The sequence below is a fragment of the Octodon degus genome, unplaced genomic scaffold (assembly GCF_000260255.1).
Source record: "Octodon degus isolate 3935 unplaced genomic scaffold, OctDeg1.0 scaffold00009, whole genome shotgun sequence".
NCBI lineage: Eukaryota > Metazoa > Chordata > Mammalia > Rodentia > Octodontidae > Octodon > Octodon degus.
The window spans coordinates 6,199,836-6,222,372 of record NW_004524585.1 but is presented as its reverse complement, the minus strand read 5'-3'; the positions used below and the strand labels follow the sequence as shown (position 1 = coordinate 6,222,372).

At 36.1% G+C, this 22,537-nt stretch overlaps 1 protein-coding gene across 1 annotated transcript in view; it reads left to right on the top strand.

Moving 5' to 3' along the window:
* Window positions 1–924: 924 nt before the first annotated feature.
* The window catches only part of Zbtb41 (zinc finger and BTB domain containing 41), a 46,010-nt gene continuing 24,397 nt past the window's right edge, over window positions 925–22,537 (top strand). Inside the window, exons 1-6 of the mRNA XM_004625304.2 lie at window positions 925–1,011; window positions 1,634–2,871; window positions 10,219–10,426; window positions 11,586–11,655; window positions 13,482–13,629; window positions 21,853–21,982. Of these exons, the coding sequence (XP_004625361.1) occupies window positions 1,752–2,871; window positions 10,219–10,426; window positions 11,586–11,655; window positions 13,482–13,629; window positions 21,853–21,982 (1,676 nt within the window). The 5' untranslated portion in view covers window positions 925–1,011; window positions 1,634–1,751. The remainder of the gene's footprint in view (window positions 1,012–1,633; window positions 2,872–10,218; window positions 10,427–11,585; window positions 11,656–13,481; window positions 13,630–21,852; window positions 21,983–22,537) is intronic.

Sequence of the window (22,537 nt, the reverse complement as noted above, 5' to 3'; positions counted from 1 at the left end):
GAGGGCCATCCCATCACTAGAAGGCAGTCTACCCAACGCCTCCTGGTTCGCCTGTTAACTACCGCTAAAACATGCCTTCACCACACTGTGCCTGAGCAACTTTTATGTTGTCTTCAAACTCTTCCACCTACAGGAGCATGATCCAAGCTCACTGAGAGGGGGTGGCCTTTTTGAAATGGGGGAACACTGAGTGGATGAAGGGAGGGGTGAGGTCACTCATTTCATTTGGTGTCTTAGTCTTTCTATCCCTCAAACCACTAGGTCTAAAACCTTTCTCCTGAAAATGTAATCCTCAGACCAGCATTATCTGTCCGCCTGGGTCTCGCAAAAATGTATAAAACACCATTAGCTCCAAAAGTTGTCATTTGGGTTTTTCTGTTGGGCAGTTTTCTACCATCTTTACCTTTTCTAATCTGTGTGCAATAAAAAGTTCTTTTGTTGTTGTTTTTTCAAAGCTTGCCTTTGCCATCAGAAAATAACGAGGCGACGTAAGCTCGCCTCTCCGGGATTCGCCAGCGTGGGCTTCCGGCGGTTGGGCTCGGCTCATTTCAAACAACGAAAGACACCAGCAAGAGTGAAATCCGGCCGCGCTTTCACGCCTCTGCCGGTTTCTTCCGAGCTCCACACGAGTCCGGCCCTCTTCTCTTCCCCTCTCGCAGCAAAGCCTCTCCGGTGAAATCCCTGCGAAACACCCAGCCTCTAGGAAAACCCGGACTAACGGACCGGAGGGCTCCGCGGGCAGCGAGCGCACGCTAGGGCGCAGGCGCGAAGCCGAGTGCGCGCGCATGCGCACGGGCGGCCGAGGGCGCGCGCCGGCGTCCGGGCCGCTCGGCGGCTGCGCGCTCGCTTGACGTGTTCGGTGCTGCGGAGGCCGCCAGGCTGCGGGCGGGGAAGCAGCGGCGGGACGGGGCGAGGTGGGGGGCTGAACCCGGAAGTGGGTAGGCGCGGGAGCGAGCGCGCCCGGAGCGGAGCTCGGCGGCAGGGAGCCAGCGGGGGAGCCCTGGGTTCCCGGTAATGGATCTGTGGGGCGTCTGCCCAGGGAATCCGGGCGGGAAGGGTAGCGGGCTTCTGGTCGGCGAGCGCGCTCCCCGCCCCGCCGGGGCCTGGCAGGGCTCTGTGGCTTCCTTTACTCGCCCCTCTGGTCGACCCCGCTCCTCTAGGTCCGCGCCCCTCCTTCGGCCGCCTTCTCCCGGGCGGCTTTGGGGAGAGGGACGCGCTCAGGGTCTGAAAAACTGCCTCGTCTGCCCCTGGGAAACACGTTAATAGACTGAGGTTTTGCGGCCGCTCCGGCTTTATTGTCACTGTCCCGCACCCCTAACGCATGACCACAGCCCCCCCGAACTGCCCTGTCAGTCTTCTTGGAGGGATTCCACCTAATTCTGCTCAGTTATTCCACCTTGTTCGTAAATCAGGCCTGGGAGGTGTGCTGTGTCTTCCTTTAACGTTATTCTTTTGTTGGCTGTCTTTTCTAACCCGGCCCTCCTTGTCCTCCGCCCTAAAATCTTAACCACGATTGAATGTTGTAAGTTTGTCATAATTTAGTTATAATTTAGAATGGATGAGTCGACAGGTTACATGACTGATTTGGAATTGCCTTGGGAGTTAATGGTACGTGATTCTTACACTTTTGCAGACCATGAAACCCACGGGCACGCCCCTCCAGAAGCTGTTGTCCAAGACAATCTAGTTTTCCTTTATAAATCTCATAAAAACCCTTATGAAGTTTCTTGTTCTGAAATTGCTGTACTGCGATGAAGAAAAGGAGAAAGGTTACTTCAAATCTTGACGAGAAGATCCATCTGGGCTACCATAAAGATTCTTCAGAAGGAAATGTTGCAGTGGAGAATGACCAAGTGACCCATACTCATTCTACAGAAAGACCGACTCCTGAAGCTCTCCACTGTTACCAGGAACTTCCTCCCTCTCCAGATCAGAGAAAGCTTTTAAGTTCCTTGCAGTATAATAAAAATTTGCTAAAGTATTTAAATGATGATAGGCAGAAGCAACCATCTTTCTGTGATTTACTAATTGTAGTAGAAGGAAAAGAATTTAGTGCACATAAAGTAGTCGTTGCTGTTGGTAGTAGTTATTTTCATGCCTGTTTGAGTAAAAATCCGAGTACTGATGTTGTCACTCTGGATCATGTAACACATTCAGTTTTTCAGCATTTGCTTGAATTTCTTTACACATCAGAATTTTTTGTGTACAAATATGAAATACCTCTCGTTTTAGAGGCTGCAAAATTTTTGGATATTATAGATGCAGTAAAGCTACTAAATAATGAAAATGTTACCACTTTTCAGTCAGAGCTAACTGAAAAGTCATCACCAGAAGAAACACTAAATGAACTAACTGGAAGACTATCCAATAATCATCAGTGCAAATTCTGTAGTAGACATTTTTGTTATAAAAAATCCTTAGAGAATCATTTGGCTAAAACTCATAAGTCCCTCTTATTAGGGAAGAAACATGGGTTAAAAATGCTGGAGAGAAGTTTTTCAGCAAGAAGATCAAAAAGGAATCGGAAGTGCCCTGTTAAGTTTGATGACACCAGTGACGATGAACAGGAAAGTGGTGATGGGTCAGACAATTTGAATCAAGAAAGCTTTGATAAGGAAAAGTCTGATAGAAATGATTCTGAGGATCCGGGAAGTGAATATAATGCCGAAGAAGATGAGCTAGAAGAGGAAATGTCAGATGAATATTCCGACATTGAAGAACAAAGTGAAAAAGATAATGATGCTGAAGAAGAGGCTGATGCTGGTGATGCTGTAGGAAACATCCGCGAAGGGTTGACTCCAGTTGTCATTCAAAACAGTAACAAAAAAATATTGCAGTGTCCTAAATGTGATAAAACATTTGACCGAGTAGGTAAGAAAGCTTTGTTCTTTCTCTCTAATGATTTACCTTTTGTGTATTCCTTACAGGTGATAATATAAACTAAACTTTCAAAGTAATTAAAAAAGAGTGCTTATAGGCCGGATAATTCAGTGTTTCAGCACACGATTTATCCTGTTATTTTAAATTCGTTGTGAGTCAAGAGTAAAGTATATTTTACTTTTCCTTCATTGTATCATAACAGCGGACAGATCATTAGTTCATGTATTTGGTGTGAAAGACTCTGGAGTATTCATAATGTGAAGCTTTGGCTTATATACCAATTTAATTTCAGATAGAGGTGCTACTTTTGAGTCACTGATTATATCAGATTTAATAATTTGTATACTGTTTTCTCCTTATGCATTGTAGTGTATTTGTTACAAATACAGTCGCTTTTTTAGTATGCAACACTTTAGAATTGGGATGTTTTAGAATAATGTGTAGTAAAGAATAAAATTGTATTGAATATAATTTTATACTGTAAGCAGATAATTTAGGAAGTGCCCTAATTAGTACTACTAATCATTTAATAATGAATAAACCAACTTTTCCACATTAGAAAAGCCTAAGAGATGTGTTCTTTAACTTAAAGATTTTATTCAGTGTGTAATAATTTGCTAGTAAAATAATTTTTAGAAGTGTCTATGAATTATTCTAACGTATAACCTTTGATTGCAGTAGTTAAGCTCTTTACATGTAAATTCAAGTTCTGGAATTGTGAAATATATTCTAACCAGTACAGTGGTAGAATATAGATACAACCTAATCTTGTAAAATTATGTAGTTTAGTTAATGCTCACATGTCTGGTACTGTTGAGTTACTCATGTTATTGGTATAGGTAGAAATTGGTATTACAAGTTTTTGATATTGAGTTACTATCAAAATATGCTACAGTATACACTACAGCATTACAGTGATAACATTTTGCTTTTTAAATCCCTATTGAATACTTCTGAATGAGAACACTTTCAGCGATCCAGTTAATAATTTATTTTTTTACTAAAGCTGTTTAAAAATATGAATAAAATAACTTCTTTAGTAGGTTAGCCAACTGTAAGAGCTTATGTGTATAAGTAACTTGTTAAACAGGCTGATTAATACTGTTTTAGAGCTATTAACATATTATGAGGTTATATAGAGAGGAGAGAATGTTGAGGTATCAGAACATTTCATTTTCCTGTCTGGATTCTGTCTTAGACTTTGTACCCATACCATATGCTTCCTGTATTCTGCCTTAATTAACCTCATTTGACTTGGAGATGACTAAACAGCAGCCAGTTCACAGCAAGCATTATAAGTCCAGTACCTAGGTCTGAAATTATCCCACTTAACAGTGACACTGGACTGTAAGATGCTTTATGAAGGAGAAAAAAATCTGAGTCCCAGTAAGGTTAAGGAAACTAGGAGCTAGGTAGTTTAGTGGTAGATCTGTTGCTTGACTAGCATATGCAAGCCCTGCGCAACACACGAGATGATTGAGTAAACCCATACTTTTATAATACATAGTATCTTCTGCTAATGTTTTAAAAAGAATTTTTCTTAACCTGGCATTCCTTCAGATTTTATCACAAGATACTTTTGAGAATGTCATTTAATGTCCCAGGAAACTAGAGCTTTATACACACAAGTTCAAAAGACATGGTTCAGGATTAAGGTGTGATGTACTAAGAGGAAGGCTGTAAAATGCTTTTTACCAGATTAAGTTCAGATAGATATGGCATCAGCTGGTCACATTGTAGGCTCATCCCTAGTTTAGTTTCAAAGTGTTAATTCTCATTACATTATACTTCTCTTATGCCTATCTCTGTTAAGGTGCTTGCTTTTTACTAGTGCATCCTTATCTCTATTAGTATATTAGTATATATTTCTATGTCTCTCTTTATATCTTGTATCAAACAAGTTAAAAAACATAAGCTGTGTTAGACTGCCTGATTTTTTTAATCCAGGACTTAACTTGTCCACTTGTATTTCTTAAATGAGACCATGCTAATTTGCTGCTCATGGAGGATTATGATAAAAAAATAAATGGGATAAGGAACCACTTCAGATATTGCACAAAATTTCACTGTTCAAGGAATGGTAACTGTTCCTATAATACAGGAATAAAGGATTTATTGTCTCTAATTACCTAACACTTTCATCAATATGAAATGATATTCTCTGTCCTTCAAAATTTTAGGGCTTGATGAGTACATATGGAAAATAACCATATTGTAATAATTTTAACCTTATCAGATAAATAGGACTGGAGTTTAGGAGATATTTCATAGAGCAAGCAGTATTTGAGCTGAGACAATAGGAATTTACAGGTCAGAATTACCAGTGTACAAAGGCATTGAGGTATGTTTGTCCTGCAGATTGCTGAAATGTGGGTGGTTTCAGGATGGACAAAGAATTCAGATGAGAATGATAGGAGAGCAGGATTGTCACAAACTAGTAGGTCAGATTTTGAATGGCTTGTATCAGTGCAGAAAATTTTAGATATTATCTGACCGAAACTGTTGAAAAGAACTTGACAAGAAAATGGCAGCCTATAGGAGTTATGGAAAGAACACTTTAGCTTCATTGTGGAGAAGGAAATTGGTGTGCCGGCCCCACCCCACAGGGCACACTGAGAGGGCAACTGAGACTGGGTGTGGTGGCATGCACCTGTAATCTCAGCTCTTGGGAGGCTATAAACAGGCAAATCACCATGAGTCTGATCTAGTAATGAGACCCTGTAAGCCTTGTAGACCCTTGCCTAAACTACAAAAAAAAAAAAAAAAAAAAAGGAAATTGGGAATGACAAACCTAGGGAGACAAAAAGGAGCATAGAGCAAGGAGCAGAAGCACAAATGTTGCCAAGACCAGGAGGATGAGAGGAACAGAGAATGAAAAAACAAGACAAGGGTAGAACATAGTGTTGTACTACTGAACATTAGACAATGTGGATTGGTGCTAAATAGAAAGAAAAGAATATATAGAACCTAGAACTTAACTGTCCTGTATTTTTATCAGCAGTTTAAGAGCTACCATCCAATCCTCATTACATTCATTTCTTTCATAAGATTTAAAAATTTCTACTCAGATTTTTGAGTGTTACTTTATCTCATTGGTTGTTAATTTTGACTAAATTTGGATCCTGAAGCTTCTGCATTTTACTCATTAGTATCCTTGGCAATATCCTAGATCATTTTTAAATACTGCAATAAAATTCCATCAAGTGCTTGTTTACTTGAATTAAGTGGAAAAGTTGTTAACTCCCTTCATGTTGGACTTGCAAGAAGCCAGTTACACTTCCTTATCAGCCTTTTTTTTTTTTTTTTTTTTGTGGAACCGGGGATTGAACTCAGGCCCTTGCGCTTGCCAGGGAAGCGCTTATTCCACCGAACCATCTCCCCTTACCAGCTTTTAACTTGGCTGGTTTGAAGTGAATTTGAGAGATGAGCCCCACCTGAACCATTAGCTACTCAATATGTGATACAATAATTTACATTACTTTGGACCTTTTATCCTTTCCAATGTACTTAATAGTTGAAGTAAGACTCCAAATCCAGTTATATCTTTCTTTAAGCTACCAGCTGTCCCTTTTTTCACGAAATTTTCATGCAAATAAGAATTTCCTACCACAAAAAAAGAATTTCCTGACCTTTCCCCTTATACCAAAAATCTAGTGGGTAAAACAAAACTAAGGTGACAGATGGAATGAGAGAAATTTGAATAATTTTTTTTGTTGTTTTTTCTACAGAGAACTAAAATCTTTCCTTGGATTAAAATCACAATCTTTCTTCTAGAGGTAAAAAATATTTTGTACAACCCTCCCCTTTTTTTAATTAAAAAAGAGTTACTAGTCCATCTTGACAGAGATTCCACTTAGTTCTTAGTGAAGAGTTACAACAATGGTATAATTTCCTACTTTAAAACTTTTAGCTAAATGTTCTTTATAGTGTGCTATATGAATAAATTCAAGGTACAATTTATGACTTAGCAGTTTGAGATGTATAAAAAATGTTTCTTTTTTAGAAAAACTACATACAAATTCTGATAATTTTGAGTACGGAGGCACAAACTCAAATGTGTTTATCTGAAAATGATTTGAGGCACAGTTCATGATGGTATTTAGTTCAAAAATATTTTGGATGACATTTCTCAATACTAGGTAGTTTCTGTCAGCAACCAAAAGTGCTTGAGTGTAATGAAGTATTCTATAAAGGAATATTTATTTTTTAATTGAAACTTTAGTACATTTGAAATAAACCTTTTGATTTATACTTTATTATTTCCTACCATATAAATATGAATATATGTATATTGACTTTTTCTACTGAGACATAACCCCCCACACACACATGTATACCCTTACTAATTGCTTTAAATGTGCGATTCATTTGGGGATAAACTTTTATCCTCCCAGTAATCTCTGAAAGTCTCCCTGGTTCTTTTAAATCCACCATTCCCTCTGGGTTGTCTCTTCTGTTTTTTTTCAGAATCTCAGAGCCATGGAGATAATAGTTCCTACCAGAACTATGGACATAAACTTTAAATTAATAACAAGAAAAAGGCCTTTTTTCACTTCTGAGGTTCTTAGTGTTATAATTAAATGGGTTTTCTTTGCAGAATATATTTAAAATTGTCTTTAAAAGTCTTTAGTTTTGTCTGAATTTATCTATTTCTATTTAGATTTCTGTTTTCTTTTTCTTGGTTACATGTTTTCAAGTCTGCTCACCTGTAGGAAAATGGAAGCGTAGTAGGCTGGATGGTTTTGATTTTTAACTTAATTGCCATTGTGATAGTTTTAGTATTGAAATACATGTGACTTAATTTTTATTAGCTAAGAAGAAAAGATTAAAATACAAAGAAAATACCACTGAGTATTTAATATAGCATGATTATAGCAAAGACATTTTTGTAGGAAAAAAAATTTTTTTAATTTAAAAAAAGAAAAGATTGTCACAAAATTTCTTTATCCTTTGATTTTTTTTGATACCCTTCCTTTTCACTTGATAATAAATAATGAGATTTACAACTTAGAGTGTTGGTAAATTATCTTTCAATCTTGAGAATCTGTTGTAAACATTCACAGTTAATCTCTAGTTAATAATGAATGAATTCCAAAAATCACTTCATTGATCATTTAAAAATCAGACTGTATATTCTTGATTTATTTACATTGTTTGCCATGAGCTTGTATTATGTACATAGTTTTATTTTGTGTATATATATGTATATATATATTTTTTTTTTTCCTGAACCAGGGATTAAACTCAGACACTGGCTCTTGCCATGGAAGTGCTTATTCCACTGAGCCATCCATCTCCCTGGCCCCTTCTATATAGTTTTAAAAGTGATTTTAAAAAATGAAATGTAACACTTTCATAATCAAGGAAAATCTTTTTTTTTTTTTTTTTTTTTTTAGTTTCATGGATTGACCTCTTTTCCCAGTATTAGAGCTATTCTCTTGATCACAGTAAAAGGAGGAGATGGAGGCAGGCTGTTTATATGAATATGTAAATGGGAAGGTGTGTTCTCTCACTGGTGGAGAGGGAACTGACATACTTGGCAGTGCTGGCAGTGGCAAGTGAAAAAAGCAACATCCTTTCAGTGTTCTCTGAGACTTGAAAACCTACTTATATTGGTTAGAATGCATATTCATAAATTAGGCATATTGTGATTCATAGTTGAGGTGTATATCAACATGTCTATACTATGATCAGTAATCTATATGCTAGCCATAATGCTGTTACTTGTCCTTACTGTATATACTGTCATGCATTATTTACTTTTCAAAATCTGATGAAGTATTACTCAGGTATGTGGAGGTTCAATTATTAGCTTAATGAAGATTACACAGTTTAAGGAGATTATACAAAGTCCAAAATGGCTGGTTTCTGGCTTCCTGCATTTTTACCAAAAACAAAACAAATACAGACCATTACCTACATAGTCTATACCTAAATATCTAATGGATTTTTGTCAAACTTTTTTTAAATTATTAATAGCCTTCTCCTTACCTTAAGGAAAATACCTTGATTTCCTATCAAGTTATGAAAATATGATTATCCCAGTTCTTCAGGCCAAAAAGATTTGAAGCAGAAGTTACCACAGGTCCCATAGCCTACTATTTAAAGAGCCAGGATTCCTATCCAACTGCATGGATCCAGGGCCCATGTGTTTATCTGTGATGTTCTTTTGCCTCTGGAATATAGGTGTTTATGTTCTACATAATGGTGTAAAGAATTTTTTCTAAGACAGTTTTTTTTTTTTTTTTTTTTTTTTCAGTGCTAAGGATTGAATTTTGGGTTTCCCGCATGCTACCACTAAGCTACATTCCCTAGCCCTGTTTTTTACTTTTGAGATAAGTCTGGCTAAATTGTTCAGGCAGGCTATAAACTTGCAGTCCTTTTGCCTTAACCTCCTAAGTAGCTGCATTTACAGGTTTGAACAACAACCATACCCTGTTCAAAACATATCTTTGTATCCTTTCACTCTAACTTTGATCTTTGAGAAGTCTATGTTAAATTTTCTTGGGTATTACTGTTGGGAATACTTTAACACTTTCTGAATGTGTAGCACTGAGTAACACAGATTATGGTGAAAATCTCACATTCTGCTTGACTATCCATTATAACTGTTCATGTTTTCCTGCTTTCTCTTATACCTGGGGTGCCTAACCTTTTAGTGCATTCAGTGACACTAAAAGCCTGTTACAGGTCATGTGCTGTAGGTTTGCCACCCCTCTCTTATGCTATACTATATTTTGCTACTAATATTATTGACTTTAGGAGGTTAGTACTAAGCATAAAAATACTAGTTATTTTCTTGTTTCAAGTTGGAAGGTCTTATATGAGTAGGTTAGAGTGAAGTATATGTCTTGTTCAGTGCTTTAGCTTTATAGTGCCTTTTCTAGATTACCTCCTATGAGAAGAAAAATAAAAATATTACAGAATACAGGTATAAGTATATTATTTCCTTCGTGGTATTTCGATCTACCAATTCCATTTATGGGTATATATATAAAAGTAAAGTATGAAAATAATAATAAGTAAATATTTTGCTAAACCCTAGTGTTAAAATTTTTAAAGTTTTAGAAATTTAGGTAAGGGTTTTTTTTTCTGGTTTTCTGTTTGGATTTTGGGGTGTATGTTAAATTTGCCAGGGCTGGAGAGATAACTCACCACCATAAGCACCTGTCTGGCAAGTGCAAGGTCCTGACTTTGATCCTCAGTACCCCCCCCCCAAAATTTTTTAAAAAATGAATAAAGTTAAACAAATTTGCCAAATTGTGACTTTTTATTCTACTGTCAAATTTCAGTCACAATATATGAAATGTATGATTAATCTTAATTTTCTTTTTGTAGGAAAATATGAAAGCCACACCCGTGTGCACACAGGCGAGAAGCCCTTTGAGTGTGACATTTGTCACCAACGCTACTCCACAAAGTCTAACCTAACTGTTCACAGAAAGAAGCACACCAGTGAAACAGAATTTCATAAGAAGGAGCACAAGTGCCCTTATTGTAATAAACTTCATGCAAGCAAGAAGACTTTAGCCAAGCATGTAAAGAGGCAAGTATTATCTTGCTTCCATAATCTGTCTTTTTTAAAAAAATATTTATTTATTTATTTGGTACAAGGTCTCATTACATAGCTTGGACTTGCAATGATCCTCCGGTCTCAGCTGCCCAGTGCTGGGATTAGAGGTGTACAGTACCACATCCGGTTTCAGTGGCTAGCATTATGTGCCTGGGGTTCCAGGGATCAAACACAGGTTCTTGGTCTTGCCAGGCAGGTGCTTAGACAGCTGATCTATCACCTCAGCCCCATAATTTTTTTTTTTTTTAGGGAAGGGTCTACAGGGTGTTCAGGGTCTCACTACTAGATCGGACTTGTACTGATCCGTCTGTTTACAGCCTCCCAAGAGCTGGGATTACAGGCCTGTGCCACCACACCCAGTCCCAATTGCCCTCATTGTTCCTTGGGGTGGGGTGGCCCAGGATCAACCCCTTGGCCCTTGCACCTGCCTGCAGGCGCTTTAATCCACTGAGCTATTTGGCTGGCCCTCCCATAATCTATTTTATTGTGTCTTCTAATATATATAATGAACTAAAAACATCTATGGAGTGCTCATCCACCATTATTTCATGGCTTATCATTTTGTAGTCTGCAAATTAAGAGCAACAAATGTTTGTTCATATTTTTGTTGCTGTTGACTTGAAATTTTTTGATATTGAAACAATATAGTCTGTAATACAAGAGTTTAATATATAACATTTTGAACATCCTGTTTTCTGTCTTGTGTTTTGTCAGGTACGTGTTTAGAAATACATGGTCTTAAAATGCTAAGAATTTTTTTTATGTATATTCAAGTTTATGTTTAATGTGTAAAAGAGTTTCAGAGAGAATATTTAATATTACATTGTAAATTAACTCTGAAGAAAATAAAATTTACTGAAATAAGAACTAAAAATCAGGTGAATAATATTGTACATTATAAATGCCTAGATTCTGATACATGTTTAAAATATGATTAAAAGTTCCTTTAATTATTGCTTCATCAACTTAGGAATATTGATAAATTTATTAAAAATGGTGATAATACCTGTGTTCTTATCTCATGTGTCTATCTTTTAAAGAAGTAAATCAGTACCTGATTCTTATAATTACTACTGACAGACTATATGGAACATTGACTTAATCTTTTCCTGTATGATTTTTTCTTTGATAGATTTCATCCTGAAAACGCACAAGAATTTATTTCCATTAAGAAGACTAAGAGTGAAAGTTGGAAATGTGATGTAAGAATTTTTAATTTGCATTAAAAAACAAAAATAAATGTAATGTTGCCTTTTAGGAAAGGGACGTAACTAGGTTTCAGGGCAATAAAACAACATAATCTTGCTTTCAAAAGTTTTTTGTTCAGTTACCAAAGTTACTCTAATGTGTTGTGTTTTTTTTTTTTTTTTTTTTTTTTTTAATAAAATAACCTCGTTAAAAATAAATAAATAAATAAAAAACAAAATAACCTCGTTTAGGTTAATTTTCAGATAATGGACCTAAGAATTATTAATGATGGTTTTTTTACCTTTACAGAAATTGCTGGGGCCAGGGAGATGGCTCAGTGGAATAAACGCTTCCCTGGCAAGCGCAAGGGCCTGAGTTCAATCCCCGGTTCCGCAAAAAAAAAAAAAAAAAAAAAAAAGAAAAGAAATTGCTGCATTGTGTGCTTCCTGTTCTGTGTGTTACTGTTGGAGAGCTTAAGATATTAAACACCTCTCACCCCCCATTTCTGGTTATCTGTTGCTACATAATAAGCCACCTCAATGTTAGTGTTCTTAAAGAAGTATTTTGTTTTGTCTTGCCTTTTTATGAGTCAAGAATCCAAATTTGGAGTAGGGTTTTTGCTAGGTAGTTTTTGTATTCCCACAGTGTCAGTTGAGACCATTTAGCTGTGCTAGCTAGTCAATGATGTAGCCTGGTTTGGGGACCCTTCCCAAGTTACTAACCTATGTGCCTGGCAGTTTGGTGTTACCTGATGACCAGGAGTCAGGAGCTTCTTTGTTTTTTTAAATTTTAATTTATTTTATTATCATCATCATCATTATTATTATTTAATTTGGTACAAGGTCTCACTACACAGCTCGTACTCACAGTTATCCTCCTGTTTTCAGCCTACCCAGCGCTGGAATTTCAGGCGGGCACCACCACACCCATCTTAGGGACTGGCTTAGCGCGCTGGGGGCAGGGCAGGCCCAGCATGTGGTGCTGGCGCTAAGCAGAAGCTTAGTCTAGTTTTCATGAGGCTATTTTAGCTAATTTTTAGCATAGCAGTTGGGTTCTAGGACTGAGTGTTCCAGGAAGCCTAGAATAATAAAAATTAAAAGGCTTTTTGTAGCATAGCCTCAGAAGTACCAAATTTTCACTTCTAACCTACTCGTAATCAAACAAATTACTGCAGGCAGACAGATTTAAGATGAAGGTAACTAGACTTCTTTTCTAGTGGGATGCAAGAATTAAGGATATCTATTCTATCACATCCCTAAAGTGTTCCTTTAGTTCTTACACAAATAGCATTTAATATTTAATACTCCTTATCATTCTTATCTCCTTTAATGTTTCAATTTATAGGTATGAAGAAAAAGAGAGGGATATTCAGAACTTTTCTCTAACTTTAGCTTCTATAACTTGAAGTTCCTGATTTCATATTACTTGAATCTTTATATTTTCCCTTTAATGAGTTTCATCATCCTCAGCCATAAAATGATGAATTGATGTTTTGTGAAATGATGGATTGTAATTATATATTATCAAAAATATGGTAACAAAGATAGTCTTTTTTTTTGCATATAAATGGCTTAAACATATATTTCACAGATTAAGGGATTCCTGTCTAACATTGATCTAGGTTATTCTATAGCCCTATTAAACATAGAAGGAGATAAAAGTCAGTTATTTTAATACTAATTTAAAAGAATTACTTACTGTAATTTATACTTTTGGGAGAGGTTTTTTTGGTGGGTTTTTTGAATTCATTTAAATTTTGTGGTGTTTTTTTCTCATTATAAATGTTATGTTTTAATTTTTAATTCTGGTTCATTTATATTTTATGTTCATTCTTATTTAGATTTGTAAGAAATCTTTTACTCGAAGACCACACTTGGAGGAACATATGATTCTGCATTCTCAAGATAAACCTTTTAAATGCACCTACTGTGAAGAACATTTCAAGTCAAGGTTTGCACGGTTAAAGCATCAGGAAAAGTTCCATCTGGGTAAGCAAGATACTCTTCCTTAAAGAAGTTGTGACAGTTACTGTATCATGCCAGAGGAGCCATCTGTTCTTAACCTACTCTTTCTTTTGAAAGTCTAGTAGTTTCAGAGTCATAGCTAAATAACAGACAGATTACAATATTTTTCATTACACCTCCTGCTGCCAAACACACGGCATTCCTGTTATTAACATCCACCATCATAGTGATATATTTGTCGTACCTGATGAATGTCCAAGTTTTGGTGACCATGAGTAAAATTGCTATAACATGTATCTTTTTATGTGGACACAAACTTTCAGCCAAGGAGTATGAAGGCACCAGTAGATGGTAGAAGTATATTTAGTTTGTGAAAAATTGCCATACTATCTTCCAAAATTGCTGTACCATTTTGCATTCTTACCAACAGTGAACGTTATTCACATCTTTGCTTATGTGTTTAGTACTGTTAATTTTCTGAATTTTATCCCTTGTAACAGATGTTAGAATTTGTATTTTCTTGGTGACATATGAAATAGAGCATCTTTTCATATATTTATTTGCCATTTGTATATCTTCTGTGATATTATTTCTGCCATATCATTGATTCATTGTTCATTTGGTTGATTGATTTTTACTGTTGAGTTTTGAGAGTTGTAGATTTCTTTTAAAGTATGTTATCACAGTCTGGCTTATCTTTTCACTGTCTTGATAGTGTCTGTCACAGAAACAATCTTTCATTTTAATGAACTCTAGCTTATCAGTTCTTCTTTCATGAATTGTTCCTTCGTTTTCATGTGTAAAGAGTCATCTCCAATCCCAAAGTTAACAGAATATTTGCCTACATTATCTTACAAAACTTTGTTAGTTTTCCACTTAGGTCTGTGATTTGAGTTCATTTATAAAAGGTGTAAATGAGGTTGTCTTTGTAAATTTTTCCTGTGTGTGTCCATTCGTTCAGTACCTTTTTTTGAGAAGACTGTTTGCTTTATTGATTGGCCTTTACTCCTTTCTTGATAATTTGGTCATATTTATGTGAGTCTAGGTTGACTTGTAGATTATCTCTTTTATTTTATTGATCTTTTTTCTCATTTCTTCTGCCAGTACACTGTCTTGAGTGTTGTTACTGTATAGTCTTGAAGTTGAGTATTGTCAGTTCTTTAACTTTGCCCTTAATATTTTGTTGACTACTCTGGATTTTTTTTACCTCTATATAAACCCTTAATCATTTTGTCAATACACAAGAAATAGTTTTCAAAAATTTTTAAGATTTTTATTAATCTCTAGATCAGGTTCACAATAACTAGTATCTTATCAGTATTGAGTCTTTTAATCCATGAACAGAGAAATGTCTCCATTTATTTAGTTCTGCTTTCATTTCTTTCATTAGTATTTTGTAGTTTTCCTTACACAGATCATATACATATTTTGTTAGAGTTTTACTAAGTTATTTTATTTGGGGAATTGTTGAACCACTCTTGATGAACCTTATGTATTGAAATAGGAAAAGCAAATTATAAATTTAGAGGAGTACTTCTAGGAGATCAGTAAATATGGTGTTGTGCTTTATTTTGGTTGGCAAATGTGCTGGCATAAACAGTGCAGATAATCTACATTTGTCAATTGGATAGATTTATGAGTCCTTGAGATAAGGCATTTTTGCTTAGTAAATCTCATTATCAAAGAATGAAATAAAATTACTATGTGGGGAGTAAAATACTATGTTTGACAAATTCTTTCCCTAATGCCTCTGACTATGGTAGGTCTGCATGGTCTATAGAATAGTATACTTTAATAAATGACAGTTGATCCCAGAGATGAATTGTTATCACACACAGAAGCATTTTTCATGTTCTGTTTAATGCTTTTATTGAAAACTTAAATAAAAATAACCTTACATAAGTAAAAATAAATCTGGTAGATAATATTCTAGATGGCATAAAACCAAAAGGGCCATTTAATATGCAAAAAGTTTTTGTAAAAAATATAAAATGCTAGCTATTAGATCAAAACAAATGAAATTAAAATTAAGAATAAGGACAAAATTGTAGGTTATGAAATGGATCTGACTTTTAATCAATCATTAGGTTTTGGAAAAATTATTATAAAATAGAATATACTCCAAACTCCTTATTTTGGGATGGGTTTAACAGCAAATGTTGTTTAGGCAAAGATATGATGTGAAATGGTAATGTGATATGACTGACAAAACCAATATAGTTTTAAACTATATTAATATATATTGTTCAGGATTGTGGAAGTGGTAGTCTAAGTAGTTTTAAATGGAAAATACATTCATTTTTGCATATAGCATTTAAGATGTATACTCACAAGTAAACTTTAATAAATATGCATTTTAGAGGTGAATGATTTTGGTGACACAGGAACTTAAATCATCTGAAAAACTGTTGAAGTAGTTTGAAAAAGTTTGTGAAGGGAGATGGAATATGTCTATCTTCAGATATTTTCAAGGCTCTTTGATGTAAGAAGATGTTTGCTTTTTTGTGACTTTAGTATATAATGATATTACATGCTAAATTACTTCTTTTTAGTTCAAATTGCCTTTACTGGGGCTGGGAATATAGCTCAGTGGCTTATGCACCTGCCTGGCAAGTGCAAGGACCTGAGTTTGAGCTTCGGTACCAAAAAAAAAAAAAAAGAAAGAAAGAATTGCCTCTACTATGTTATACAGTCATGATATTCCATTTCAGTAATTCTAAGATGTGATTCTATGAAAAGTTTTTATGGTTACTAACTGTAATTTGGAGGCATGTTCATGATTGCATACTTCATGTGAGATATTTCTTTATACTTCAGTTCCAGGAAATTATAGTTTTTATTTGAAAATTAGTAAGTTTTTCTTTATTTTGAAATGAAAACTGTAGCTAATGTTACTATAACAACATTCTAGCAAAATACAGTAATTTTTATAATGGACATTCTAGATTCCACTTTCTTTATCTGTTTCTTTTATTAGTCACATCATTTAGTAAATGAATTAGCATTTTGAGAACATTGAGAGAAAATTCCAAGATGCTAATTTAATGTTTCTATCAAACTTTTTAACACATGTGAGCCTACAAATTAACTTGTTACAATCATTATTTTCTCATTAGCAAAAGCATGTTAGTATCTGACTGTGATATGCTGAATTAGCTCTTTTTTTTTTTTTTTTTTTTTTCCGAAACTGGTGATTAAACTCAGGCCCTTGCACTTGCCAGGGAAGCACTTAATCCACTGAGGCATCTCCTCAGCCTCTTGAGTTAGCTCTTAAGAGTTATTGAAAAGGACTTTCCTGAAAAGAGGCTGAACTAGATATTTTATGGTTTATTTTTTCAATCAAACATGGTGAAAATAATTTTTAATATGTATGTCTATTTATAAATGTAAGAGTTACTGTTTGAGTTTAAAAAGTCAAATCGTATTATTCTAGCCTATCTAGAAAGTTGGTGTCAAGATCTAGTTTAGTGTAAGTTTCTAGCTTAGTTTCATATATAAAAAGTTCAAAGAGGTTTGTTTGCATGCAAAACTGAGTTCACAATATAGGGAAAAAAGCCCTCAGAAATGTGTAGTAGTGATTTTCTTTGAAGAACTCTGATAAATAGCATTAAAGCTCCATTTCTCCTTTTGCCAGCTTTAGTCTTAAACAATATGGATAGTTATTACCTTATAAGAAGTTTTACCAGTAGATAGTTGATTCTTTGCTTACACCACAGCTGTCACGATATGCTTACTTTGAATCTTTTATTTACTTGATCTTTTTATGTTCACCAGTGCAAATATACTCCTTTTGTCAGTTCCTGGGATCATTTTGTGCTGAGAGGCAGGGAGGTTGGAGAGATTTTTAATAGCACCTTGTGCTTAACTAGATATGAACTAATACTTGAATGAGTTAAAAAGTGAAGAAAAGATTCAAATTCCATGGAAAATGTTATATTAGAAATTAAGAATGTTGGAGGGCTTGCTGGTTAGCTCAGTTGTTTAAGTGCCTGCTGAGGCAAACCCAGTCAGGTGCAAGGGACCAAGGTTCCATCCCCAGCTCCCCATGCCTCACTAGACTCGCCCTTACGGCAGCCTGAGCCAGCCAAAAAAAAAAAAAAAAAAAAAAAAGTTGTAGATGCTTAATGCAGTATAAATTTTTGAGGCCATCTCTCATTGTTTTGTATACAAAACTAAATTGAATTTCTCCCCAGGCTACTCTGGCTCCTAAGCAATTTTGCTTGCAGGTGTGTTTGTGAATGCCAGTATCCAAATTGTGCTACTATGGTTAATTCACTACAATTTCTTCTTTAGTTTGCCTTTTCAAATTCTGAGACATCTTCCGAATGTGTTTCTTCCTTGAGCTATATCTACTTTATTTCTTTTCACATATTCTTTTGGGTTGCCATTTAGCAAAACTTATTCTCTCCACTTGTTTTCTTGGTAAAATCATTGTGAATTTCAGAATCCAGCTAAGACAGCCCCATGTTGAGATGGTAATTGAGACTGGGCGTGGTTCTGCATGTCTGTAATCCCAGCATTTGGGAAGCTGAAAACAGGAGAATCAGTGTGAGTTTGATCTGTGTAATGAGACCTGTAGACCCTATACTAAATACATTAAAAAAAAAAAAAAAAAAAAGAATCCAGTTAAGGTCAGTATTACTGTCATGATTTGTGTCTAGATGTCACCTCAAAGCTGCATGCAGTCATGGTAGGCAGACTTTTGCAAGGTGGCTGAATCTAGAGTTTGTGATTGATTCATGGTACAGTGCTGGAATTAAGGGTGTGTGTGTTACACCTGCCCTAGGGCAGACAGCCTGCATACAATATAAGGGACAGAAAGAGCTCTTTTGTACCCTCTCTTTATGTCTGTCTCATTCTCTTTCTTGTTATCTTTGCTGTATTCCACTACCATAAACTATTGTTCTCTGCCATGTGCAACCTGCCTTAGAACCAGACAATTAGGGACTAAAAGCTCTATAAACTGTGAGCTAAATAAACCTTGCCTCTTTTAACTTTGGGTGTTGGGTATTTTATGACAGCAGTGAGAAAAAAATAGCTAAGGCAGAATTTGGTACTGAAGAAGTCATTGCTGTGACATTACCTGACTATATGGCTCAAGAGTCTTTGGAACTGGCTTGTTGGAAGGAGAAGAGTTAGGAAAGGTTCAGATATGCTCCTGATAAAGTAGAGCTGGAACATTTTAGTCTGTGCTATATGGATGATTCTGGTCAGAGTCCAGAAGACCTGAATGCTGATAGAAAGCCTGCCAGTAAAGATCAGGCCAAGGAAGTTTCTGTGGGGCACACTAACTTCATTGACTACTGGATTCCAAATGATCTGTGTTATGGCTTCACAGAAAATTTGTCTGCATTTTGCTCATGTCCAGGGACTTTTCCTGAGAATGAGATTAAGAGTGGTGGACTAATTAATCTTATAGAAGAAATTTCAAGGCGGTGTAATTAAGGAGGTGGCATGGCTTCCACTAGCCTTTTAGCCAGATTTGTGTTGTGAATCAAAAAGAGCCCAGCAGAATGATTTAAGCCATTGTAGGTTTGTCCAGAAAGGAAGCTCCAGTAAAGCTGTGGAATGCAAAAATAGAGCTAAGGAGATCTTGATTGCTGAAAAGGAACAGGGGAATATGAAAGATGGCCTGCTGCCATCCCAAGAATTAGCAGGGTGTACCCTTCGGCCCTTTTAACCTTTGCAGCCTCAAAATTGTGGAAGACTTCTTTGAGAAGAAAGCCGCAGTACACTGTGTTCCAGAATGGAGGCAGCATAGAGAATTTATTCTTTAAAATGGGATTCAGAGTGCTTAGTGTTCCAGTTACTCAATCACTATAGTCAACAGAAAGGGAAATCTGGCTACTACTACAGCTGGCATAAGATCTTGGCATTATCCACGTGGCACTGGTTTTAGTTGCATGCAGAGTGGAAGGGTTATGTGGTCAGGAAGGCTTCCACCAGATTTTAGAAGACCTGGGAGGCTAGGTAATATGTCTCTGAGAAAGCAGTATGGGAAGCAGTGAGTGTGAAGGTACGGTACAGACACCAGAAGTTTGGAGAAACCAGGAGTGTAGGTCAGTTGAGGCAAACTGCAAAGAGGGAGCAGAGTAGACCAAGAGAGAAGCCATGAGAGCTACAACCATCAGCAGTACTCTAAGGCTGGAGCCACCTTTTGGAGTTCATGTCTTGCCACAGATTACCTCAGTGATGCACATGGAACTACATGACCTAATATTTGCCTTCCTGGATTTTGATTTGCTTTGGTTCCATTCCTTTATGTTCCTTGTTTGTAACTTTTGGAATACAAACGTCTGTCTTGTGCCATTGACTCCTGGAAGTGTTTAAATTTCTTTTTCATTTGTACAGGTGCTCATGGTTAAGAGTTTGCCTTAAGTCTGAGGGAAGACTCAGAACTTGGACTTTTCAGTAATGCTGAAACTGTTAGGACTTCAGCAACTCTTAGAGATGATCTACATGCCTTTTGCATAGAGGAACATACATGAGTCTTTCAGGGCCCAGAGGCAAAATGTTACATTTTGTGAGTGGATGTCCCCCTAAAGCCTCAAGTAGTCATGGTGGGCAGGGTTTTCCAAGGTGGCTGAATCTAGAGTCTGCAATTCATTCGTGGTCCAGTGCTATAATTAAGGATGTAGTGCTACCCTGCTCTAGGGTAGGTAGACTACATACAGTATAAGGTACAGAAAGAGGTGAGTCGTTTCCTCCTTTGTTTGCTTTTACTCTCTTCTGCTGCCATGAACTATTGTTCTCTGCCATGTGCCACCCTGCCTTTGAGCTAACCAATTATAGGCTGAAAGGTCTAAAGACTGTGAGCTAAATAAACCTTTCGCACTTTAACCTTGGGTGTTGCATATTTTGTCTCAGCAATATGCAAAGTAACTAAAACAATTACTGTAAGAAATTTGGTTTAATTTTGTAAGGTTATACAAAAATGTGCTGCACTGGTTTCACTCTACTCAGTATCACTAGAACTTGTATAGAAAATAGCATTGTGCAGTGTGATAGAAGTATACAGTGAACATTTAAATTTTTAAAAAATGGCTACAGTAAAAGTCGCATTGTTCCCCTCACAATAATCTCCCTTCCCTGAACGCATTTATCCCATCATTCTTGCCACATTTTGAAGCAGTTCCTAAAGGTCCTCTTTTATGAGTACCTTTATGAGATGCTATCAGATCTACAGTGAATGCTGATGTTGAGTGTTCCCTAGCAGACAGGCAGGATTTATGGTATGTCTTTATCCACTTTAGTCACTCGATCTAACCACAAGAAAGACAAACATTTTGACTCAATTCAGTACATTGAGGCAGCTGTGACACTGCAACTATAGACAGCAAAGAAGACTTCCAGAACTGCTTGAGAATGTGTCAAGAGTGTGATAAATGGCAAGGTGTCTGTCACTGTAGTAAATTTCTGAAATTTAAACCTTCACCATGTCACCTGTTCTGTATTTATAATTGGTAAGCTCTTGTCTCCTTTACTTTTTTCTAATTGGTGGGACAAAATATCTGACATCCAAAATTAAGGAAAGAAAGGTTTATTTAGCTCATAGTTTGTTCAAGTTTCAGTCCATAGTTAGCTGGCTCCAAGGCAGAGTGGCACATAGCAGAGAACAATTTATGGTGGTGGAAAAGAGTAAAACAGTACGAGCCAAAAGGGAGGAGCAGCAGTGGAGAAATAAGAAAGCCTTTTTCCCTTCCTGTTAGTGTATTTTGGCTATCTGCCCCTGGGAGAATGTAGCACTTACACCCATAATCCCAGCAGCACCCACAGTGATAATCCTAGCATTAGATTATGAATTAATCATGAACTCTAGAAGCCCAATGCTCCAGTGATTGCATGAGGCTTTTAGGGGACAACTAGACACAAACCATAAAAGGTCTGTTATTGTTTTCATTTTTTCAAGGTTTCACCTCCTTGTCACAGAAAGTATGCAGTATTTTCTACTTTATTTGATTTCAAAGTAGGAATTGGCCATTTTAGCTTATAATACATTAGTTTATTCAGCTCTTGTTATGTGTCTGTTGCAGGTCAACTCTACATGGCTTTCAGGATATAGAAATGATAGACAGCCATCTTCTAGAAGTAGTCTAGAAGGGAAGAGAAAACTGCTGATCAATACATGCAATGTATTATGTTACATACCCTGGTAGTGAAGGAATAACTTTATAGCAACTCTATTTTAGTATTGAACTTTATTTTAAATACACACTATTCGTTTTATTTTCTTCTTTTGTCTTTTAGGTCCTTTTCCATGTGATATATGTGGTCGGCAGTTCAATGACACTGGAAATTTGAAACGCCATATAGAATGTACTCATGGTGGAAAGAGAAAATGGACTTGTTTTATTTGTGGGAAATCAGTGAGAGAAAGGTAACCAATGTGCATAACTAAAAATAATTAGTACTTTTTATGTTAAAGTAATTATAGCATATAGCTTATAAAGGGGTACAATAATTCAAGACACTCTACCTAAAGTATGAATTACTTTAAAATATAAGGGTAAAAGAAGGAATTCTGTGTACTACAGAAGATGACATGGATTCAGAATTTGCAGATTTAAATGGTTGACATGTCATCTCTGTGTAGTCCTATTAAAAATATATTAAGGATTTATTTTTTAAAGATAGAAAAAAATAGATGTCAAGACTGCAAGGCTTTAAAGCCATATAACAGACAAATCAGTGGTAACTGACTTAGCACATATAAGAAAGGCAAATTCCTATGTGACCTTGGGGAAATACGAGAACCTAGTTTACATTACAAAATCCACACAGTACCCAATACCACTAGAATGCCAGTGAAGGAGCACTGGAGTAAATTCTCTTGAAATTTTAGAAGTTAGATTAGTGAAATCCTTTCTGTAGTCCACATATGCCATTGCTCCTTGGCCACCTTCCCTTTACTAACAGGGAATTTTGGTGTTAA